This window comes from Pristis pectinata, chromosome 16 (assembly GCF_009764475.1).
Source record: "Pristis pectinata isolate sPriPec2 chromosome 16, sPriPec2.1.pri, whole genome shotgun sequence".
Classification (NCBI taxonomy): Eukaryota; Metazoa; Chordata; class Chondrichthyes; order Rhinopristiformes; family Pristidae; genus Pristis; species Pristis pectinata.
Window position 1 is genome coordinate 34,388,226 of NC_067420.1, and position 19,350 is coordinate 34,407,575.

Sequence of the window (19,350 nt, forward strand, 5' to 3'; positions counted from 1 at the left end):
CCCAGCTCAAAGATACAAGGGCTTTTTTGTTTTGGTATCAGTTATTAAGATTTTGCCTTACAGCAATAAAGCTACCTCCTTTCCTCTGCCCTCCATTCAGAAGAAAAGAATTAGGTATTTTGCATGCGATAGTTCAGACAAACAGGTCTACTGAGGCCTGAAGGAAGAAGAGTTTATACAAAAGTAAAGCCCATGCTTCCTGTTTTTTGGCAAAGGGGCTTTAGGGCCACGTGCCATTGAGGTGTCTTGTAGTGTACTGTTTTTTTGAGGGCTTTATTTGCAAGGATGACCCAGTTACTGAAGGTTTTACAGCTGTCCCCTCCAACGATTTAAAATTCATTTAAGAGACTTTACGTAAAATAAGCAGTATAACTGAGGAAAAAAAACCTCAAGACAAATGATGATAGAATTCTTCAGCTTCCTGCTGTGTGAAAAAGACAGGTACAGACTTAAGCAGTAAAATGGGTTATTCTATAAAGAACAAGGCTAATGACAGCACCATCCATCTTTTCTTTTATTCCTGTGAGCAGTTCCCTCCCCTGCTATCTGTAATGGAAACTCACCAAATCTACTTCATTCTGCACTATGTTGTAGAAAGCTGGCATACCTCCAGAGCCACAGGTAACCAAGGAAAAGTTTATTAGTAAGAGACTCAATTATTTGTGTTGAAGCCTCCATTCAACAATTGAGAATAGAATCAGTCAAAATAAGCCTTGCGATAACACGGGTTATAGTAAATGGAAGGCTTATTTATTGAAATGACTATTTTGGATTTTTGGCACTTCTATATTCGTTTCTGTCATTCTTTCTCCTTCTCCACAGACGTGCATACCACCTTGTGATTGGGTGAAACAATCTGGTTCTTCAGCCATCTCAGTGCTGCTCTTTGGTCAATCCAATCACAGGTGCAATTGAGCTGTCAAGGACAGGCCCATTCCCACCCATGTAATTGGAACCATTTAAGCACTGATATTCCTTTCTAAGTGAAAAAACAAAGATCCTTTTTTTCCTTGTCATCATAAACTCTTTTCTTAGTGGCTTGTTAATTATGCAGAGTACCATGTTTCTCATTATCTTAGTTTAAAGAAGAATTTCAGGGCATGATAATTACTTAAATATTAATTGGAACATACAATGTAGATAACCCATCAATGTTATCTGAATCAAGGCTGAATTGAAACAAAAAATATAATCAATTATTTCACATACATTTTCTAACAGTGCCTAAATTTTATTGTGTAAAGCAGCATAGAATCATAAAATGAAATAATGAGGCCAGTTGGCCCAGCAAGGCTAGGCTAGATATCAGCCTCAATATCTCCTTCCCATGCTCTTTTTCCAACATTATAAAATTCCCCGGCCCCCAATAATTATCCAATTTCATTTTGAAAATTTTCATTGCTGGGATGAGCAATACAACTTAGACTGATAGCATTTGATGAGATCTAAATGGGTTAATCAATATCTGATAGATTTTAGTCTGGTTAATTGTACCATAATACATATTGGAGCTTGTTAAAAAGATGTTGATTAGCAAAGGTGAGAATGAATTTAGTTACAATTGTTTACATCCACTGAAACTATCTATCAAGGTAAAGCTGCTGTCAGTATGACTAATAAATGCTCATATATTTCAAGGACATTGGACAGATAATGTTATTCTAGTTTTGGTGAGGCCACTTTTGAATGTTCTGTGCTATTCTAAAATTCTACCTTTTGTCAGACTTTGTTTAATATACTTTGTTTAAATCATCAACAGTTTTAAGGATCATAGCATGGAGAATTTACCGAGAGAAACAGTATGTGGGAGGTGGATTAATTTCAGGAGACATGCTTTCATTAACTTCAAGTGTTTCAACATTAATTGCAAGCATTAAAAACAACTCCCTCATTTTCTGGTCTTTAATAACTTCTGCAAGATAATTCTTCCAATTATATAATTAACACTCACAGTTTAAATTAAAAACATTTTTAATAAAAACCAACAGAAATCAAATGGGGGAAAATTGTGATCACACTCATTTGTATTTCTTAATTACCACTAATCCTTTTGAAATGGGTTATTTATGGTAATTACTTGTATTATCACTCCACAGACTAAAATGTGCTAATTTATTCATTTATCTTTAATGTTCTAAGCCACTCAGTTATCATCTTTCATTGGTTAACATATCCATGGATCAGAAATTTCTATAGTGTTAACTTTTGAAAAACTATGATTCTATCCATCTACGTGTATATAAGGTACAAACGCATGCACACATTGGGTAGATATGCTGCTGCCCTGAGAAGGTCATTTCTTCTAGCAGGAACTTAGGTCCCGGCTTGTTCATATGGCATAGAGCAGTGCAGGGTTTTTCTCAACACTAGAGGTTGGCTGCACTCACACAACAGCTTTGACAGCTGGTAAAGATCTGCCCCCAGGCTCACAGGCTGTCAAAGATGCATTTTAAATTCAATAAATTTTAAAAGTAAAAAAACCTAAAAACCCACAGATACACACACTCATACCCACAGAGACTTGAAAACAGCTCAATATATTCAATATCACTTGTTACTCAAATAAAAAAGCTTTACTTAATGTTCTCCCAGCTGATTTCTCTGTTTCTGTCAATGGGCCAGTTTAATGCTATGAACTGGTGAACTATCCAGTCTGAGAGTGGGGAAATTTATGGAAACTGTCCCATCAGACACCATGAGATGTCCTCCAGTAGAGACCAGTTGTCCCATGCTATCTCTCTGCTAAACAGGGGCTGCACTACAGCCTCTGCTCAGCAATAGCCCAGTAATGGGAAAACTGCCAGTGCAACTGGGTGGATTCCATCAGAAGATTGGCCACAATTCTTACAGAATATATCTCAGATTATGACTCCTTTCATTGATCTAGTCTTTTGTCAATTTTTAGCTGTTAATCTCTGCAACTGTTAACTGTTAAACTAGTGTTGGTTTATATACACCTTACATTTGATTATACATTTTATAATTAGTGAGCTTATCAATAACTCTGCTCATCTGTAAATCCATATCTGAACCAATTAGTGTGTGTCAATATTCCTACACATATGAATATAGTTGTCAAGAAAACTCACCTTTCTGCTAATCTGTAGCTTTCCATGTTATTTTTTTCCTTTCTATTCAGAGGCAGAGATTTGATTTTCCATTTTTTTGCAGTAATGGTCTTCACCTACAATTATTTATCATTTTTTAAAAATTACTCTAATGTTTATCAACTTGTCCATCAATATCAATTTATAAGCATATTCATCTGGAAATAAGTCTGTTGTTAAATCTGGCCATCTGTTAATCAGTAAATCTGTCCATCTGTCAATCTACATTGGTTAATCAATAATTCTCACCACCTGTCAAGCTATGAATCTCTGGATTAGTAAATCCATCCAGCTACTAATGTATAATTAATATGTTTTCCCATCTGTCCATTTGTAAGTCTAACAAAATGTAAATCTGCTAATCCACAATCTGTCAATTGATGCATATGTTTGTCTATCTATGTGTTATCCCATCGCTATTTAAATGTCTTAATTTTTAGCCAATCTTTGTATTTCAATCAAAATCTGTTCATTTATCTGGCCACTCATGAGTTGTATGAACATGAAGATATTTTGGCTTATATGCATCCCATCCAATTGTAAATCTGCCTACATGCTTTGCAAATGCGTCCATTCTTAGCATGATCCTGCCCATCTATATGTGAGCTTATCAATACATTTGTGTCCATTCATTAGTCTGCATGGGCACAAAAATTATTTGAAAAAATATTTCAAGGCAATTGGAATTCAAAACTGAGGAAGGAAGGCTTTAGTTGTGTAAAGCTTTTGGTCAGATCTCATTGGGAGTACTGCTTTTAATTCTGGGCAAGAAACCACAAGCAAGATATATTCTCAGAAGAAGTTTAGTGTAAATTGACAAAAATGAGGAGTTAAAGTAGCAAGATCAATTACACTAACTTGGCATACAACCTTTGTTTTAGAAAGTTGAGGGCTGATCTAATCAGGTTGAATAAAATGATTAAAGGGTTCAATACACAGGAAATGGAGAAACTATTTCCTTTTGTCGGGAAAATCCAGAACTAGAGTATATAATCTTAAAATCAGAGCCAGGCCATCTCCAGAAAAGTAGCAGAAATGCAGAGCACTCTTTTCACAAATGCTGTGGATCCTGTCTCATTTCAAAGGATGCATGTGACTGTGGACCTCAAGCGAGCCTTGACAGTGAGTATTGCCAGACCATCCAACTGCAGGAGCCAGTGAAGCTGACTTCATTGTTATCCTGATGATACCCATTGCTTATGTTCTTAAACTTTAATCTGGAGAGTGCTCGGGGGCACTGTGAATACCATAGGTTGGCCATAAACTATTTGCCATGTTCTCTTTCTGTTCTATCCCACATGAATGCTAGTTTACATCTTAATTAATTTATTAATCCATAATTCTAACTGTTAATAAATAAGTCAATCTTTCCCACCTATAATCACAGGAATGAAGTTAGCAAATACCACTCTTTATAGTTGGACGAGGATTATTTGTCTTTTTTTAAGAAAAAAAATTACATAACATTTGGCAGCATGACATCATGTATCTTTAAAAGGCTATCAATATACTGAGATCTTAATATGTCAATCTTCAATTCTATCCATTTGCAAATTTATCCTGGCAACGGTCAATTTATCCATCTGTAACCTTGTCTAAGTTTAAAACCACACACTTTTCATTATATAGTTCGTCCATTAACCCTCCACATATTTAGAGGCCTTACCATCTGTTTGTCTGTGTGATGTAATTCACCTGCCAGTCCATAAATCTGTCCAATGTCAATCTATAAACCTTTTCACCTGTTAGTTTATAAAACTGCCCATCTGTAAATCTATAAATGTGCAAGACTATTCATCTATCACTGTATTCACAAATCTTCCTGTCTATGATTATGTCTTTATGTATTTTTTGTATTGCTTCTCTTAACAGTTATCTTCATGAAAGCCAGCAGTTGTTGAAATTGATGAAAGTAGATGGCTTAAAGTGGGCTACAAGTGAAGACATCAAGATAGTATAAAAAGTACAGGAGAAAGTTGAATGTAGAGTTATCTCTACAAATGTACTAATTTGCACATTATCTTTGCAAACTGAGTATCATTGGATATGTTCTTCTTTCACAGGTAGTGGTCTGACAGCGACGTCAGGGATTTATCAGGGAAACAATACAATCACCAGCTCAACAGGCTTTAACAGTGCACAACAGGTATGATTGATATCATTCAATTCAACAGATATTTAGGATATCCCTCAGAAACTAGCTTTATAATAACTATACTATCTTAGCTACGAAGAATAGAACCCATACCCAAAGCTACCTGAACTTTGAGAAACCATTGAGAAAAGTGCAGTTCCTCAGAAAGGACTGCATATCAACTATTATTCAAGTACTAAAAATAGCAGGTGCGCAAAAGAGCTAATGTAGCCCTCCTAATGAGGCACATAAGGGCACTCCCTGTCCAAGGGCAGCAGGAGTGCTGATTGGTTAGAGTGCCCAATTTACAGTTAAATCACCTCTTGTCAATTATTGGATACAGCTGAACAGGTACCAAGAATCCCAAACCAAGACATGTAGCCATTACACCATGTAACGATAATTACATTTTCTATTTTAAGCAGATTATGAATACCTGAGCTTCAATGCCCATTAGAAGAATATCCCCTTTATCTCAGAGCCATATTTCACCCATGCATGATCACTGAGAAGCTTTAATCAATGTTAAACCAGTTCCATTGTGAAGTCCGTTTTCTTCAACAGTCACAGATAGTATTGTATTGGGAATAGAAAAGTTGAGTGAGCAAGGGCATCTCCATCCAGCAAAAGAAAGTTTTTTTCCTCTGTTTTCTTAAAGAAAGGACTATGGCAATAAGCAGTGAAACCTTTGGTATTTATCATCTGCATGAATCAGTCAATCAAATTATTTATACAATACTGTAGAGGTTATGTGTCTTGGCTTAGGATTCTGTGGAAAGTTCATTTCTTGAATAACAGCTAATCCTGGTTGGAGACTTTATGATGTGATGTTCTTCCCCCTACTAGCCCCATCCCCACCCAATGAGTTTATTCCCACAGTGCAAAGAAAAACTAACAGATTCTTCAGCAAATGATTGGATGATCCTGCATTCAGACAACCTTTCCTTTCACAGCTTCACCATATTTATAGTTGAGAAGCAAAAAGACTGAAATTGTATACTTTTGCTTTCTATAGACTCCTGCCAATTAATTATCAATCTCTTCTGGGACCCCAGAAGAATACTTGAGATGACAATGCTATTCTACTGAGTGAAGTGTCCACGCTGGACAGTTAGTCAGCATGCCAGTAAAATGGCTTAGGGATCCTGTCAATATGTTCTAGCCCAGACATATACTTCTGAACCCCCTGTCTGACTTGGTAGATTAGTGGGATAATGCTTGGATTTTAACTCCCGTTCCACCTGATTTCTGCCACCTAAACAAATGTGAAAATCCTTTTCATAACCTGTGATAGATTTTGTGGCATTGGGCTCTAAACACAATTCAACTTACTCAGAAAAGAGTTGGTGGTGTTTGTATTTAATTTGATTAAACTGACAGATTGTTGGTTGTTTCTGTTTTCCAAGGAATACGCTACATATCCAGGCTTCCCACAAGGGCAATATCCACAGTATTACAGCTCTCCATACAGCTCTCCATATGTAACAGCAAACAGCATAAGTCCATCAGCCATTTCTGGAATGACCTATCAGATCCCGGAACCACCAATTGCTATAACCAATCAAACAAATGTGGAGTCAATGTCAGGTAAGGGCAGGACATAAGTCTTCAATTCTCCCAGAAGCAAGTGTTCGTATCTGCTACTTCTGAGCTCTAGATACAGTCTTGTACTAAATTAATTCAATGCAAAAAGCCTTCAATAGCCTAGAAACTGAGGATCATCAAAAGATATAATATTAATAATATTGGAAATTGCTTTATAATTTTCACATATACCGAGATACAGTGAAAATCTTTTGTTCGCATGCGATCCAGATAGATCATTCCATACATAGGTACAATGAGGTAGTACAAAAGGAAAAAAGAACAATGCAGAATATATTGTTACAGTTGCAGAGAAAGTACAGGTAGACAAATAAATAGACAGCGCATGTAGACAAATAAAGTGCAAGGACCACCCTGAGGTAGATGGAGAGATCAAGAGTTCATCTTTATTGTACAAGAAGTCCATTCAAGAGTCTAACAACAGCGGGATGGAAGCTGTCCTTGAGGCTGTTGGCATGTGTTCTCAAGCTTTTTAGAAGGGGGGAAAAGAGAGAATGACCGGGTTGGGAGGGGTCCTTGATTATGTTGGCTGCTTTCCCAAGGCAGTGCAGATTTACCACAGATTTGTATTATAATGGTTAACATCTTTATAAGGTATTTTCAAGTGTGAGAGGTAGTTGGGTGGAGGGTGGTGGGCAATGGAGGATATCTCAGCCAGAACCATCTAGCAAACAAATGAGAGGCCCAGAACAAGATTTCAAATCCTTTACAATGCAAACGGTAACATTATATCATTAGAAGTAACAATTTTATCATCTAGTTTTTAAGAAAGGAAGTGAATTGAAATACGATTGGCATTGTCTGCAAGTTAATATATCACTGTCATCTCCTTTCGGAAGTGATTAAGTGGGTTTTCAATTATTACTGATGCACTATTCCCCCCTCTTGCAAGTAAAACCCCTGACTCTCTCCTACAGGCCTCCTGCAGTACAATAATGCACAATTCGCCTACCTGCAAGTAATGCAGTGGTCCCCTCTCCCCCAGGTAAATCTGACCATTCCCCTCTCCTGCAACTAAATCCTTCTCTGATAAGTAACATACCATCCACAGCTCCAGGAACAACTCCATTCTTAGCTTCTGTAAATAAATTTGACCATTTTAATTCTCTGTCATACCATGCCACTCCCAACTCCAGCTGGATTATTATATTGTATTCAGCAAGGTTATAGGTGGAAATGATGAAAGCAGAAATAATGTATGAAAACTAATTACCCTACCCTGCATCAGATAACTAAAATTAAAAGTGAAATTATGTTTGATCTTCAGCTCAATGTTTAATTGCAAATTAATTTTAGTGTCTTTTTGAAATGTATTTGTCCAATAAAATTGCAATAAATTATTTTACAAATTTGATTACAAATGATGAGCTTCAAAAACTGTAACTACAGAAAGTATTATTAGACCTGGGTGATTACAAAATACTGAAACACTATCGGTCTAAGGAACAGGAGTAGCGGGGAATATGTCATTGCTCATGAATTTAAATAGTTGCTTTGGGGTGACTGCTTTAATGTGGAAATCTGGTACAAATCAAAGTCTGTCTTGAATAGAATTCTTTATAAATTGCCTTCTTACCGAAGGCTTATAGTGTAAAATGGAGAAATGTGAGAAGGGAGTCTATATGTAAAGGGTACATTGGTTTTGCCAACTTGCGGAGATTCTTGTGGCACATCAAGATGATTGTAAATGACTGAAAAAAAATACATAGAAATGAATAACGCTAAATGGAATAGCAATCTAAACAATTCACTGAAGACTGGAGGATGTGGCAGACACACCTGGAACCACTTCCAGTAGTTTATCGCCTGTCAATCATTCTAACATTTTGGTGTTGCAATGCAAATCGGGGAACGTGTTTACACTCAATGAGGTGGGAATAACAGCCATATTATAAGAAAGACTGACTTTCATTTAAGTAATGCCTTTCATGTCGCTTTGAGACTATCACAAATTTCCTTACAGGCAATGAAATACTTCTGAACTATGATCACAGTTGGATTATAGGAAAGACAAGAGCCAATATATACACTTAAGCTTCCACAAGCAAAAGTGCATTAATGACTGAATAATCTATTCTGGCAATGATGATTGAGGAATAAGTATAGACCAGGACACTGGGGATAACTCTGCTGCTCTCTCTTAAAATAGAATCACGTGATTTTTTTAATGTCACTTGAGAGAGCAGATTCACCTCATGCTAGAACGTCACATCCAAAAGACAACTCCTGTGATAGTGCAGCACTCAGTACCGCATTGGTATGTCAGCCCAGAATCATTTGGTCGGATCTGCAAAGTGACTCTATCCAGTGACAGAATCACTATTGAAAACAGCTACAGCAAGTGTGATGAGGGAAAATCACAGATCCCCCGTAACAAGCTACCACAGCATTAGCAAATCCGAAGGAGCCTCTTTATAACAAATTCTTTTCATCACATCCTTCTGCTTTCACAGTGGTATCATCATTTCCTTATGTTGTCACTAGATTGCTTTGCTTTCACATTCTTGAACTTGACTAACTTACATGTAAAGTGATAAAATTTAGTCTGTGGTCACCAGTGCCAAATAAGCTTGGTGGTATCCTATTGTACCCTTCCCCTATATCCCATCCCATTGACTTCAATGAAACCAAATATCAGGAGGTGAATACTATAGAATGTGTGACCAATACTATAATGCCTGTTTTATAGTGGAAATCAGATATAAATTTCTCACCCCAAAAATGGGATTGCTTCAAAACTCTGAAGAGCTGGGTTCAGCCTGAGGTGAATGGTCTGAATGTATTTGTTCCAGGAGATTACAGTACTGTCAGTCGACCAAGGACCCCTGTGAAAGATTTGGATTCAGATCGACAGCGGAGAAGCTCAGATGGAAAGTTACGTGGAAGATCAAAAAGGAACAATGACCCCTCCCCTCCACTGGACACTGATATTGAGGTATTGTGCACTTATCAATTTTAGCAGGACCTTTAGATTCCTTCCAAAGTGTTAGTGCATTATAAATCAGTTATAATTCTACACTGAGCTACAGGTGCTTTCTTAGTATTATGGTATAAGAACCACACCTTTCCAAACTTATTGTTATGGAACCACAGGAGTCAGTTTTTATTGTGACAAAATTAGTGTTGCATTCACAGTATGTCTGAATTACAATTCCACTCATAATGTTGAGATCTACAATGTGAAAGAGTTGGCATTAAGGTTGAGGTATCGCATCATTATAGCATTACAGGTGTTGATCTTCCACCCACCCTCCCCTTCACTGGGGGAGAAGCTCTGGCTTGGTGTCACTTCCATCTGTCCCAGAAATGTACTCAGTGCTATTCCAGCCTTGGGTGAGTTCTCTTACCACCATCAATAAGCAGTGAAGCTGATATTGGGGCCTTACGCAAAGTAGGACGTGATTTTTTTGAGCTGTTTTCAATTTCTTATTTTCTTAAGAATGTTTCCTCTGTACTGTTGTGTCCAGTGGGCTACTGAATCTGAAAGGTACACCAGCATTTTGTTGGCTTTGTGCCAAACATTTGCCCACCCACACTACACAATCTTTCTTCTCCCCCTCCACCAACCCTGCCAACTTCTCTATACTGGGCCTAACAGCTGGGTCCTATTTCCAGTGGCTGTGACTGCAAAAACTGCAGATGCTGGAAATCTCAACCAAAAACATAAAATGCTTGAAATACTCAGGAGGTTTGCAGCATCTGGAGAGAGAAACAGGATTATTGTTCCGGCTCTCCTGTACCATAAATTCCAGTGATTCTATGATATCCCTTTATAACAGTCCAATGACATCCTCTTTTAAAGTAACCTAGGATCCTAAATGACAAATCCCTCTAATGTGACATTGTAATGTATTTTTCAGTATGACCATTGTATTGTTTCTTAATATGTTCACATGAGATATCAGCTCTGTGGCATGCATTTTAGAGTAATGTATTTTCAATGGATTGCTTTTTAATATATTTCTGTGACTTATCCCCTTAATATTTAGTTTTGTGTTTTTTTTCAAGAATAGTACAATTAGAATCCAAACAAGTTTTGAGTAAGATAATTTGTCACTGAGCTTGCCACCAGATTTTTGTTTCATTATTTGGAAGTAAGGTCCATGCAGTGTAATTTTAACCAGCAAGTTGTTGGATTTTGTAGTAAATATGACAAATCATTGGATTTGTTTCTTGAAGATGAAAGCAGCCCCAGCTCCCTTCCTTTAGAGCCAGCTGTGTGCACCTTCATTTTGAATTTCACCCAAAGGTATTCAAAAGCATTATTTTTATTTAATCAGCACCAAGTTGAGAAGGCAAAGTAAAGCAGAACTTCATTGATTTAAATGATTATAATATTCTGGCTTATAGCTCGATTTCTTCGTTACATTAGACAGGAGGTCCTGTTCTGTACTTCCTGTTCTTTCATTCAGTATCAAGTGCCTCAACTCAGATGGTAAATTCAGAAACCTGAGAGTACATGTATCACTTCAAGTCTTGAGTGGATAATCTTGGATAACATTCCAGGACAACAGTGAAGGAGTACTCCAGTGATGAATGACTTGAATTTTGGTAAAGGCATTAAGTATGTTTTCGGAGGGAGTATTAAAAATCTCCTGGGGATATTTTTGACATTGGATAATATTCTAAAACAGCTAACATTGATTCATCCTGTTGTACATTGAATGTTCAATTTCATTGAAATCAGAGGAGATATAAGATGGTGATTGAACCAAAGTTATTGACGTTACAGTATTGCATGAATCAAAATGTTCCCAAAAAGCACATTTTCAAAGGGCAGCAACTTCCTGCAAAGATGTGTTAAACATTTGTTGTACAACAGGGAAGAGCACAGATGTGAAATGAGTTATGTGCTGGACAGGGCTAGGTCCTGGAAGTTGGGGGAGAGAGACCTGGAATGGGGAGAGATGGATGAGGATTGGCTGGTAAGAAGAGGGAATGGGATTAGGGGATACAGTAGGAGAGGGTGCAATTACTACCGGGCAGGCACAGTAGTGTAGTGGTTAGCGTAATGCCATTACAGCACCAGCGACCGGGGTTCAATTTCGGCCGCCGTCTGAAAGGAGTTTGTACATTCTCCCCATGACTGCGTGGGTTTCCTGCAGGTGCTCCGGTTTCCTCCCACATTGCAAAGACGTACGGGTTAGGAAGTTGTGGGCATGCTATGTTGGCGCCAGAAGCGTGGCGACACTTGCAGGCTGCCCCCAGAACACTACGCAGAAGATGCGTTTCACTGTGTATTTCGATGTACAAGTCATTTGGTGCGGTGTCAGTGGTCAGAAGAAATTGTTAGGTGTGGTGGGATGGTAGGGGGTGGGGTTCCAGGTGATAGCCACAAGCCTGGGAAATGGAGAGGTTCAATACCTTTGATGGGATGTGAGGGATCTGAGGGAGAGGCAGGTAAGGGAATGACTTAAAGGGGATATACTTGAGTCAAATTCCCAGCATCAGCCTGGGACCTTATTAAAGAGATGCCCTATAAGTCACACTAAAGCAGTCTTCACAGCCACTTGAAAGAAGTCTGAGTGGCACAGGTACTGAACAGGCCACAAGGCACGGCTGAAGATTCTAAACACCGTATCCAGATATGCACTGCATGTCATTGGATGCCACTGCACTTGTCCGGGGTCCAATTTGGATTGGGATGCCAGACACACAAAGCACCTGGAAAGGAAAACACCAACTTTACACACCATGTAATAATTCCCCAATCTTCTATAATGTTTAATTTTGCAGAGACGTTGGACTACATAGTGCACAAAAAGGTGAGCTATACTGTTCAGTTTCGAGGATGGAATACTCGAAATGTCCATGATAACATTCTTCCTTTAACCATCAGCACTCACAAAGAACTAAGTGGTTATGCTTGTCTCTGTTTTTTTTATGTAATCATGTTGAGCACAAAATGGCACTGTGTTTAGCCACAACTGTGGCTGCTCTTCATACTGATTTGCTTTGCATGAAACGTTTTTGGCCATTTCTAGGATATAGGATATGTTTCATCCATACTGCCCATTAAATATAGGTATCACAATTCCACAATATATCTTTGTCATGGTTTAGTTGCACAGAGCAATGATTTGCAGTAAATGAAATAAGTCAAATACTGTTTTTATTACACAGGATTCCATGATTCTTACAGGTGTTTTGGGGATTGAATTCCAGGATTCTATCTGTTTACAATTAGGGCTACTAGTTCACAGTTTCCGAATGATTCAAATTCTATTTTTATGAAATGAAGCGACAGGGTTTTCTGGGAATTTTACCAGTGTTTTGGGCATTATATTCTGAGATTCCGATCATTTTTCTATGAAAACTGAAAAGCAACAGCTCTTGTTAAGTTAACATGTGATCAGCCTCAACACATTTATAATAATACCTTAGAAAATACTTCCTGAAGTATTCAGCTACTCTATTCATAATGGCATTGAATATTGGTTCCTTTTCAAATTCAAGTGCCTCTCTTGGGCTGGTGGGGAGGGAAGAGGTTGCACAGAGAGTTACTGCTGCTGTTATTTGTCCCCCAAATACAACTAGCAACTCCAAGAAATTGACTGTGATCATGCCAGATTCCAGTAGAACCTGACATAAGCAAGGATTCCATTCATAGACTAACAATATTCAACTATTGCCAGAGCTAACCCCTTTTTTGGTTCTTTTCTTCACAGCGGGTTTTTGTGTGGGACTTGGATGAAACCATCATTGTTTTCCATTCATTACTCACAGGGACATATGCCACCCGATATGGAAAGGTAGGACCTTTACTCTAAACCCCTCAGAGGATAAAGAATGCTGTGTGTGTGTGTGTGTGTGTGTGTGTGTGTGTGTGTGTGTGTGTGTGTGTGTGTGTGTGTGTGTGTGTGTGTGTGTGTGTGTGTGTGTGTGTGTGTGCGCACGTGCGTGTGTGTGTGTATTTATTTACCAAATGAATAGTAGAAGCCCCCTTTTATGTGGTATACAGAGGCTCTAATTAACCCCTTGAGGACTCGGGTAACATTAAGTCAATCGACTGAGACAATGTCTTTGTGCTTATGAAGAAACCATTCCAAATTAAGTTTCTGTCAGCCTGTACGTTTAACTTATTTTAGCGCATAAGACCAAGTCTTTGGAATTTAAAAGGCGACTGCTTTTGCAGGGGATTATAATAATAAAACATCGAGCATCCAGGATAATGGGCCTTCCGTCACCAGATGTGGAGAAAATAGAAAAATCAGGTGCTTGAAGACTCCCTTTTAAAATAGCATTAACATTCTAGCACGAGTTCTTGTGTTTTCAGCCAGCTCTTTGTAAAGTTTTTATGTTCATCTGGGCCATATGGGAAAGTAAGTTTGTTAAGCAGAACCCAGTCCTGTGGTGGAAATGTTGGCTATACATCGTGGTGCACTTCTAAAGTATTAGAGAGGGTCACAAGGAACAAGGAACATCAAAAATGCCCTCTTCAATATTCATTGCCAAGAGGTGACAAGTGACAAGAGCTTTTGCTCATCCTCTCCACCATGTTATGGGGAGCAGTTCTAATGGGAATTAACATAAGAGCTCTTGATGAGCCCTGTGCAGAGCTGATGCATATGCTTATCACACACTCTAACTAATGCTTTCACTAAAAGGATTGAGCAGAGAAGGCCATCGCGTTCAAACACATGTCCTTGTGCCTAAGGTGTGCTTTAGTCATTCAGAAAAGTATTCAATATCTGGCTCCATTTTCTCCTCATTACTACAAGAACAATATCTCAAATGATTTGATTAGCTATAAGGTTCTTTGACACATCCTGATTTTACGAAAAGTATGTGATAAACACAAAACCTTACTTTATATGTTGCTCACTGGTGTTCTTAGAGGTCCAGAGGCAGCAGATATAAAGAGGGTGAAAAGGTGTTAAAGGTTAAGTGACAAGCAAAACGGAAAAGAGTAAACAAGAGAAAGTTTTGCTTTGCGTAATGCCTTTTATATGCACAAAAATTACCTAATTACATCATAGCCAATGAAGTAATTAGGAACTGTAATCACAATTGTTGCTAATCACAATTGTTGCCAAGGCAAACAAAGTCCCAATGACATGTAATTGGACAATCCTTTTCTACAAGAGGTGATACACAATGATCACTGATATGATGCTGTTCTTCAATTAATGTCAAGCAATTTGTAATATCCATCATAGTTTTTTACCTTCTGATTCAAAAATAGCCTTTTTGAGATTATAACACCACAACTTCAACGGTGCAGCAGAAGTTCAGTGCTGAATTGCTGGACTAGGCATGAAAAGGAGACAGTGAAAGTGAAAAAGCACAACAACAAAATACGAGGTGTATAGATTAAAAACCTGCCAACAGTGACACTTAACACACACCTGTCTAGTGTCTTCCAACTTTTATAGAGTCATAGAGTCATATCGCACTGAAACAGGTCCTTCGGCCCAACTGGTCCATGCTGACCAAAATGCCCATCTAAGCTAGTTTGATTTGCCTGCATTTGGCCCATAACCTTCTAAAACCTTCCTATCCATGTACATGTCCAACTGTCTTTTATAAGTTGTTGTTGTACCTTCCTCAACCACTTCCTCTGGCAGTTCATTCCATATACTGACCACCCTCTGTGTAAAAAAAAAGTTGCCCCTCAAGTTTCTATTAAATCTTTCCCCTCTCACCTTAAACCCATGGCTTGGTTCAACCTAAAGAAATGCATTCTTGCTGTGAATGTGGCAGGCAAGGATCTTCCCCATAACTTGTGCAAGGAGAGAGGGATTTAGCACCATTTGTGGCAAAATCATAAATGTGGTTATCAACAACAAGCTCATCATTTAGCTATTTTTTGATCTTTTGTGGGATACAGACATCTCTGGCATCTTTGCTGTTTGATAACGTGAAGGCAAATACGGCTGAGCCCTTTGCCACAACAGCACCTCACCCTGAACAGATCAGTATCACGTCTGTTGGTGTTGCTGGATGTAAAAGCCTGTGATTTTCTGAAATAACCTGTTGGGCTGGAGGCATGGATTTACCTTGGAGCTTGAAGATTAATGATCGAGTTAGTCATTCCATGATTTTACATTCCAGTTTCCTGTCTACACTTCTGCTAATGTTAATACGTATGCAAGAAAACATGGCACAAAATTAGTTCAGTCACATTTTAAAACAGGAATACAGAACTTGAGGGGACACGTCGATCTCCTTCCAACAATGAGGTTCAATACTTGTAGGCACAGGTCCGTCACTTTATAACACTGAGGTACAGTACTGGTGGGCATGGTTCTGTCTCTATATAACACAGGGGTATAGCATTGGTGGGAACAGTTTTGTCTCTGTATAACACTGGGGTACAAAACAGGTGTGCACAGGTCTGTCTCTGTACAACACGGGGGTACAGTACTGGTGGGAGCAGTTCTGTCTCTGTATAACACAATGGTAAAGTACTGGTGGGGACAGGTCTGTCACTGTATAACACTGGGGTACAAAACAGGTGTGCACAGGTCTGTCTCTGTACAACACGGGGGTACAGTACTGGTGGGAGCAGTTCTGTCTCTGTATAACACAATGGTAAAGTACTGGTGGGGACAGGTCTGTCACTGTATAACACTGGGATGCAGTATTGGTAGGCACAGGTCTATGATTAACACTAGAGTAAAGTACTGGCAGGAACAGGTCTGTCTCTGTATAACACTGGTGGGTACAAGTCTGCCTCCTTGTAATGTATGGGTACAGTGCTAATGGGCACCAGTCTGTCAATGGTACTGTACACATTTCAAAGAGCTCTCTTGAGGAGCTGGCAATGGACACAATGGGCTGTAAAATTCTTTGAGATATCATCTTTGCCCGGCTTCCTCCAAAGATTTCACTCTTGTTAGAAACATCTGTATAACATGAACTTATGGGATTCCTTGCTAAAACTGACACCGTGAAGATGACTGGTTTTTGTGAGGAAGTAACTAAATTTACATCATGAGACCCTTCACTAATTACTTTCCCTTGTAGCATTTCCAAAAGATTCAACATTCTCTAACCAATATTTGATGTCATGGATTTAGAGTCCTTTTTCTCATAACCCCCAGTGAATTTCTTAATCAAGTATGCAGTGAGAGAAATTGGACTTTGTGGTGCCTGAAGTACATACGACATACAATATTTAGATGTCTCTGTGTCCAACTTAAACAGGACATTAATTTCCTCAGATATTCAAATGAACAACCTAACACCAAGTTAAGAAACCCCTTAGAAGTTGGTTAGTGCCAATCAAAGCAGGCTTAGAACCTACAATTCATCTCCTACTGAGCAGGATTATTACAGCACCATTAGGTTTAGTTTTACCCCATTGATAACATGTCTCATGATGATCCATACCAAGCTCCAATTATCCACTAATGGGCAGACAATCCAATGCTTGATGAATTCACTATGATAGGATGGAATGAAGGATAAGATAGAATCATTGTTATCAAGAGGTGGTCATCATAAACCAGTAATCCCTATGGTAGATTTACCGCAATTTTCTGCTTAAAAACTAGCACATCAGAAAGATCTTAAGACGTGACCACCTTGGTTTGTCTTTATGTTGAAAAAAAGATCAAATGCCCTTCTGTTTCTCCTCTGGTCTTCCCACACTTGCTGGGGCTTCAGCTCAAGAACCACTGGATGTAAATCACTTCTCATTAACTCCTTCCTATGCAGCCGGTATCAGTAGGTATGTTCACCCGGCTCCAAGGAACTCCCGAAAACTATAGCCAGTGTGTACCAGCTTCCACATGATTTTGTCCACCCCCATTCCAGGACCTATCAGAAGCCAGCACCTGCAGTTGCAGCTATTCCAAATCAGTAGGGCTGCAGCAGGTGATGTGCCAGTGAACAACACGCTTGGTGCCTAGAGCTCAGCAGATGCCTGATGCCCACATTCAGACATGTTTTATTTCTCTCTAGCTTCTGCAAGACACCCGAAACTTTTGGCCTGTCTTGGGCCTGAAAATGGACTCACATAACCCTGGAGCCCCCAAAGTTTTAGTCAATATGACTCAAGGAGCTGGAAATCTGTTCCATTAAGCAGTTTTTTGCTGCGTAAAATAACTCTCTAATTCTAGCAGTAGTACTCTAATCCCGTATTCTAAATAGAAAAATCTCCTGGAGTCAAGTGATCAAATGAGAAAGGTAAAATGAGGCTGAGGAAGAAAAAATAGGTTGGGGGGAGGAGTTTAAGCCCCAGTTAAAAATGAAGAATTAAAACTAGGTTAAAGTATTTGTATCATGTTTGTGCGAATCCCTGATTGAAGTATTGACTTGAGAATCTGCTTGTGAAATAGGCACATTGTCATCAAATTTCTAGACCACTATCTCTAATAGCTCTAGACTCTGGATTCAGAACTAGCCCAGACAAATGAGATCAAAGACTCCTTTACTTTGCCCTGTAGCTATCCCTGACCTGGGAATACTCGATGCTGGCGCTGGTTGTAAACTCTTAAGTTTGTTTCATTCCCTGACTTTAATAAAAAAATAAGTTTATGGCAGCTTTTCCTGTCAAAAAAAAATTAAGGGGCACCTTTTTATTGTTACAGAAGAACAGATCTCTTGACGCTGGAGTCATTATTTCAATATGAAAGGCCATTATATTATTAATAATGCTGTAAGGAAAATCAAACTTAACAGCAACCCAGTCATTCCCCTGACAGGAATTTGCTGCAATATGTTTGGCCAAAAGGAAGTGGAGTCAGTAGGTTTATTTCACATTGTTTGATGAGCAATTCTCTATTGGATCTTGTAAAGTAGCTTCTGAACATGGAAAGGAACTGGAGAATTATACTGTACAGAAGTTGCAATGAGAATAAGTGGCTGGTGACATCATGACTGCATCCGTACACCATTCCCTGCAATAGTTCCGCTGTTGACTGTAAATTAATAACTTTGGAAGAGTAGGGGGTGGTGGGGAAGCCTTTAGTTGGTATATTGTCCTGAGTCAGGAGGCAAGAACAGCAGGAGTCTGGTTTAGGAAGTATTCCGAGAGATCTAAGTGGATGTGAACGGATATAGGCTGTGACCGCTATTACATTAACTCTCTAGGCTGCAGTACTTTGGGGAAGTTGGATTTCCTTCTGAGGGTCATGTTGTTTCAGAACTCAAGATGTTGAGCAATACAGCTTTGACCAAATTCCAGGATAATCCTCAGGAATAATTTCTTTAAATTTAGTGCTGACTGAGTGTTTAAGTTCAATGGAAAACTAATATTAATCTATTGTGCTATAAATAATGTAAATTGAATGCAATGATACACAGTGCCACTTTAAGAAAGTGTTTCAGACAAGTTCCTGAAGTCTTTGGCTGTATTCTCTCAGGAAGAGAGGAGTAAAACATTCGTTTAAACTCTACAGAGGGAATACACAACACAGAAGTGAATATTTGGAAAATTCTTGACTGACAAGGGATATAACAAGACAGCAATCTGGATGGTGCTGATGGCTAGCTAGTGGGTCCGTAGAGAACTGCTAACTAGCTGTAACATGAGTGTCAGCATATTCTGGACTTGCC

The 19,350-nt window shown here is 38.7% G+C and overlaps 1 protein-coding gene across 2 annotated transcripts in view; it reads left to right on the forward strand.

Moving 5' to 3' along the window:
• The window catches only part of LOC127579010 (eyes absent homolog 1-like), a 196,013-nt gene that overhangs the window by 112,878 nt on the left and 63,785 nt on the right, over positions 1–19,350 (forward strand). For both annotated transcript variants that reach the window (XM_052031642.1, XM_052031641.1), the window contains exons 7-10: positions 5,171–5,253; positions 6,648–6,828; positions 9,639–9,781; positions 13,515–13,598. In XM_052031642.1, coding sequence (XP_051887602.1) covers positions 5,171–5,253; positions 6,648–6,828; positions 9,639–9,781; positions 13,515–13,598 — 491 coding nt within the window. The remainder of the gene's footprint in view (positions 1–5,170; positions 5,254–6,647; positions 6,829–9,638; positions 9,782–13,514; positions 13,599–19,350) is intronic.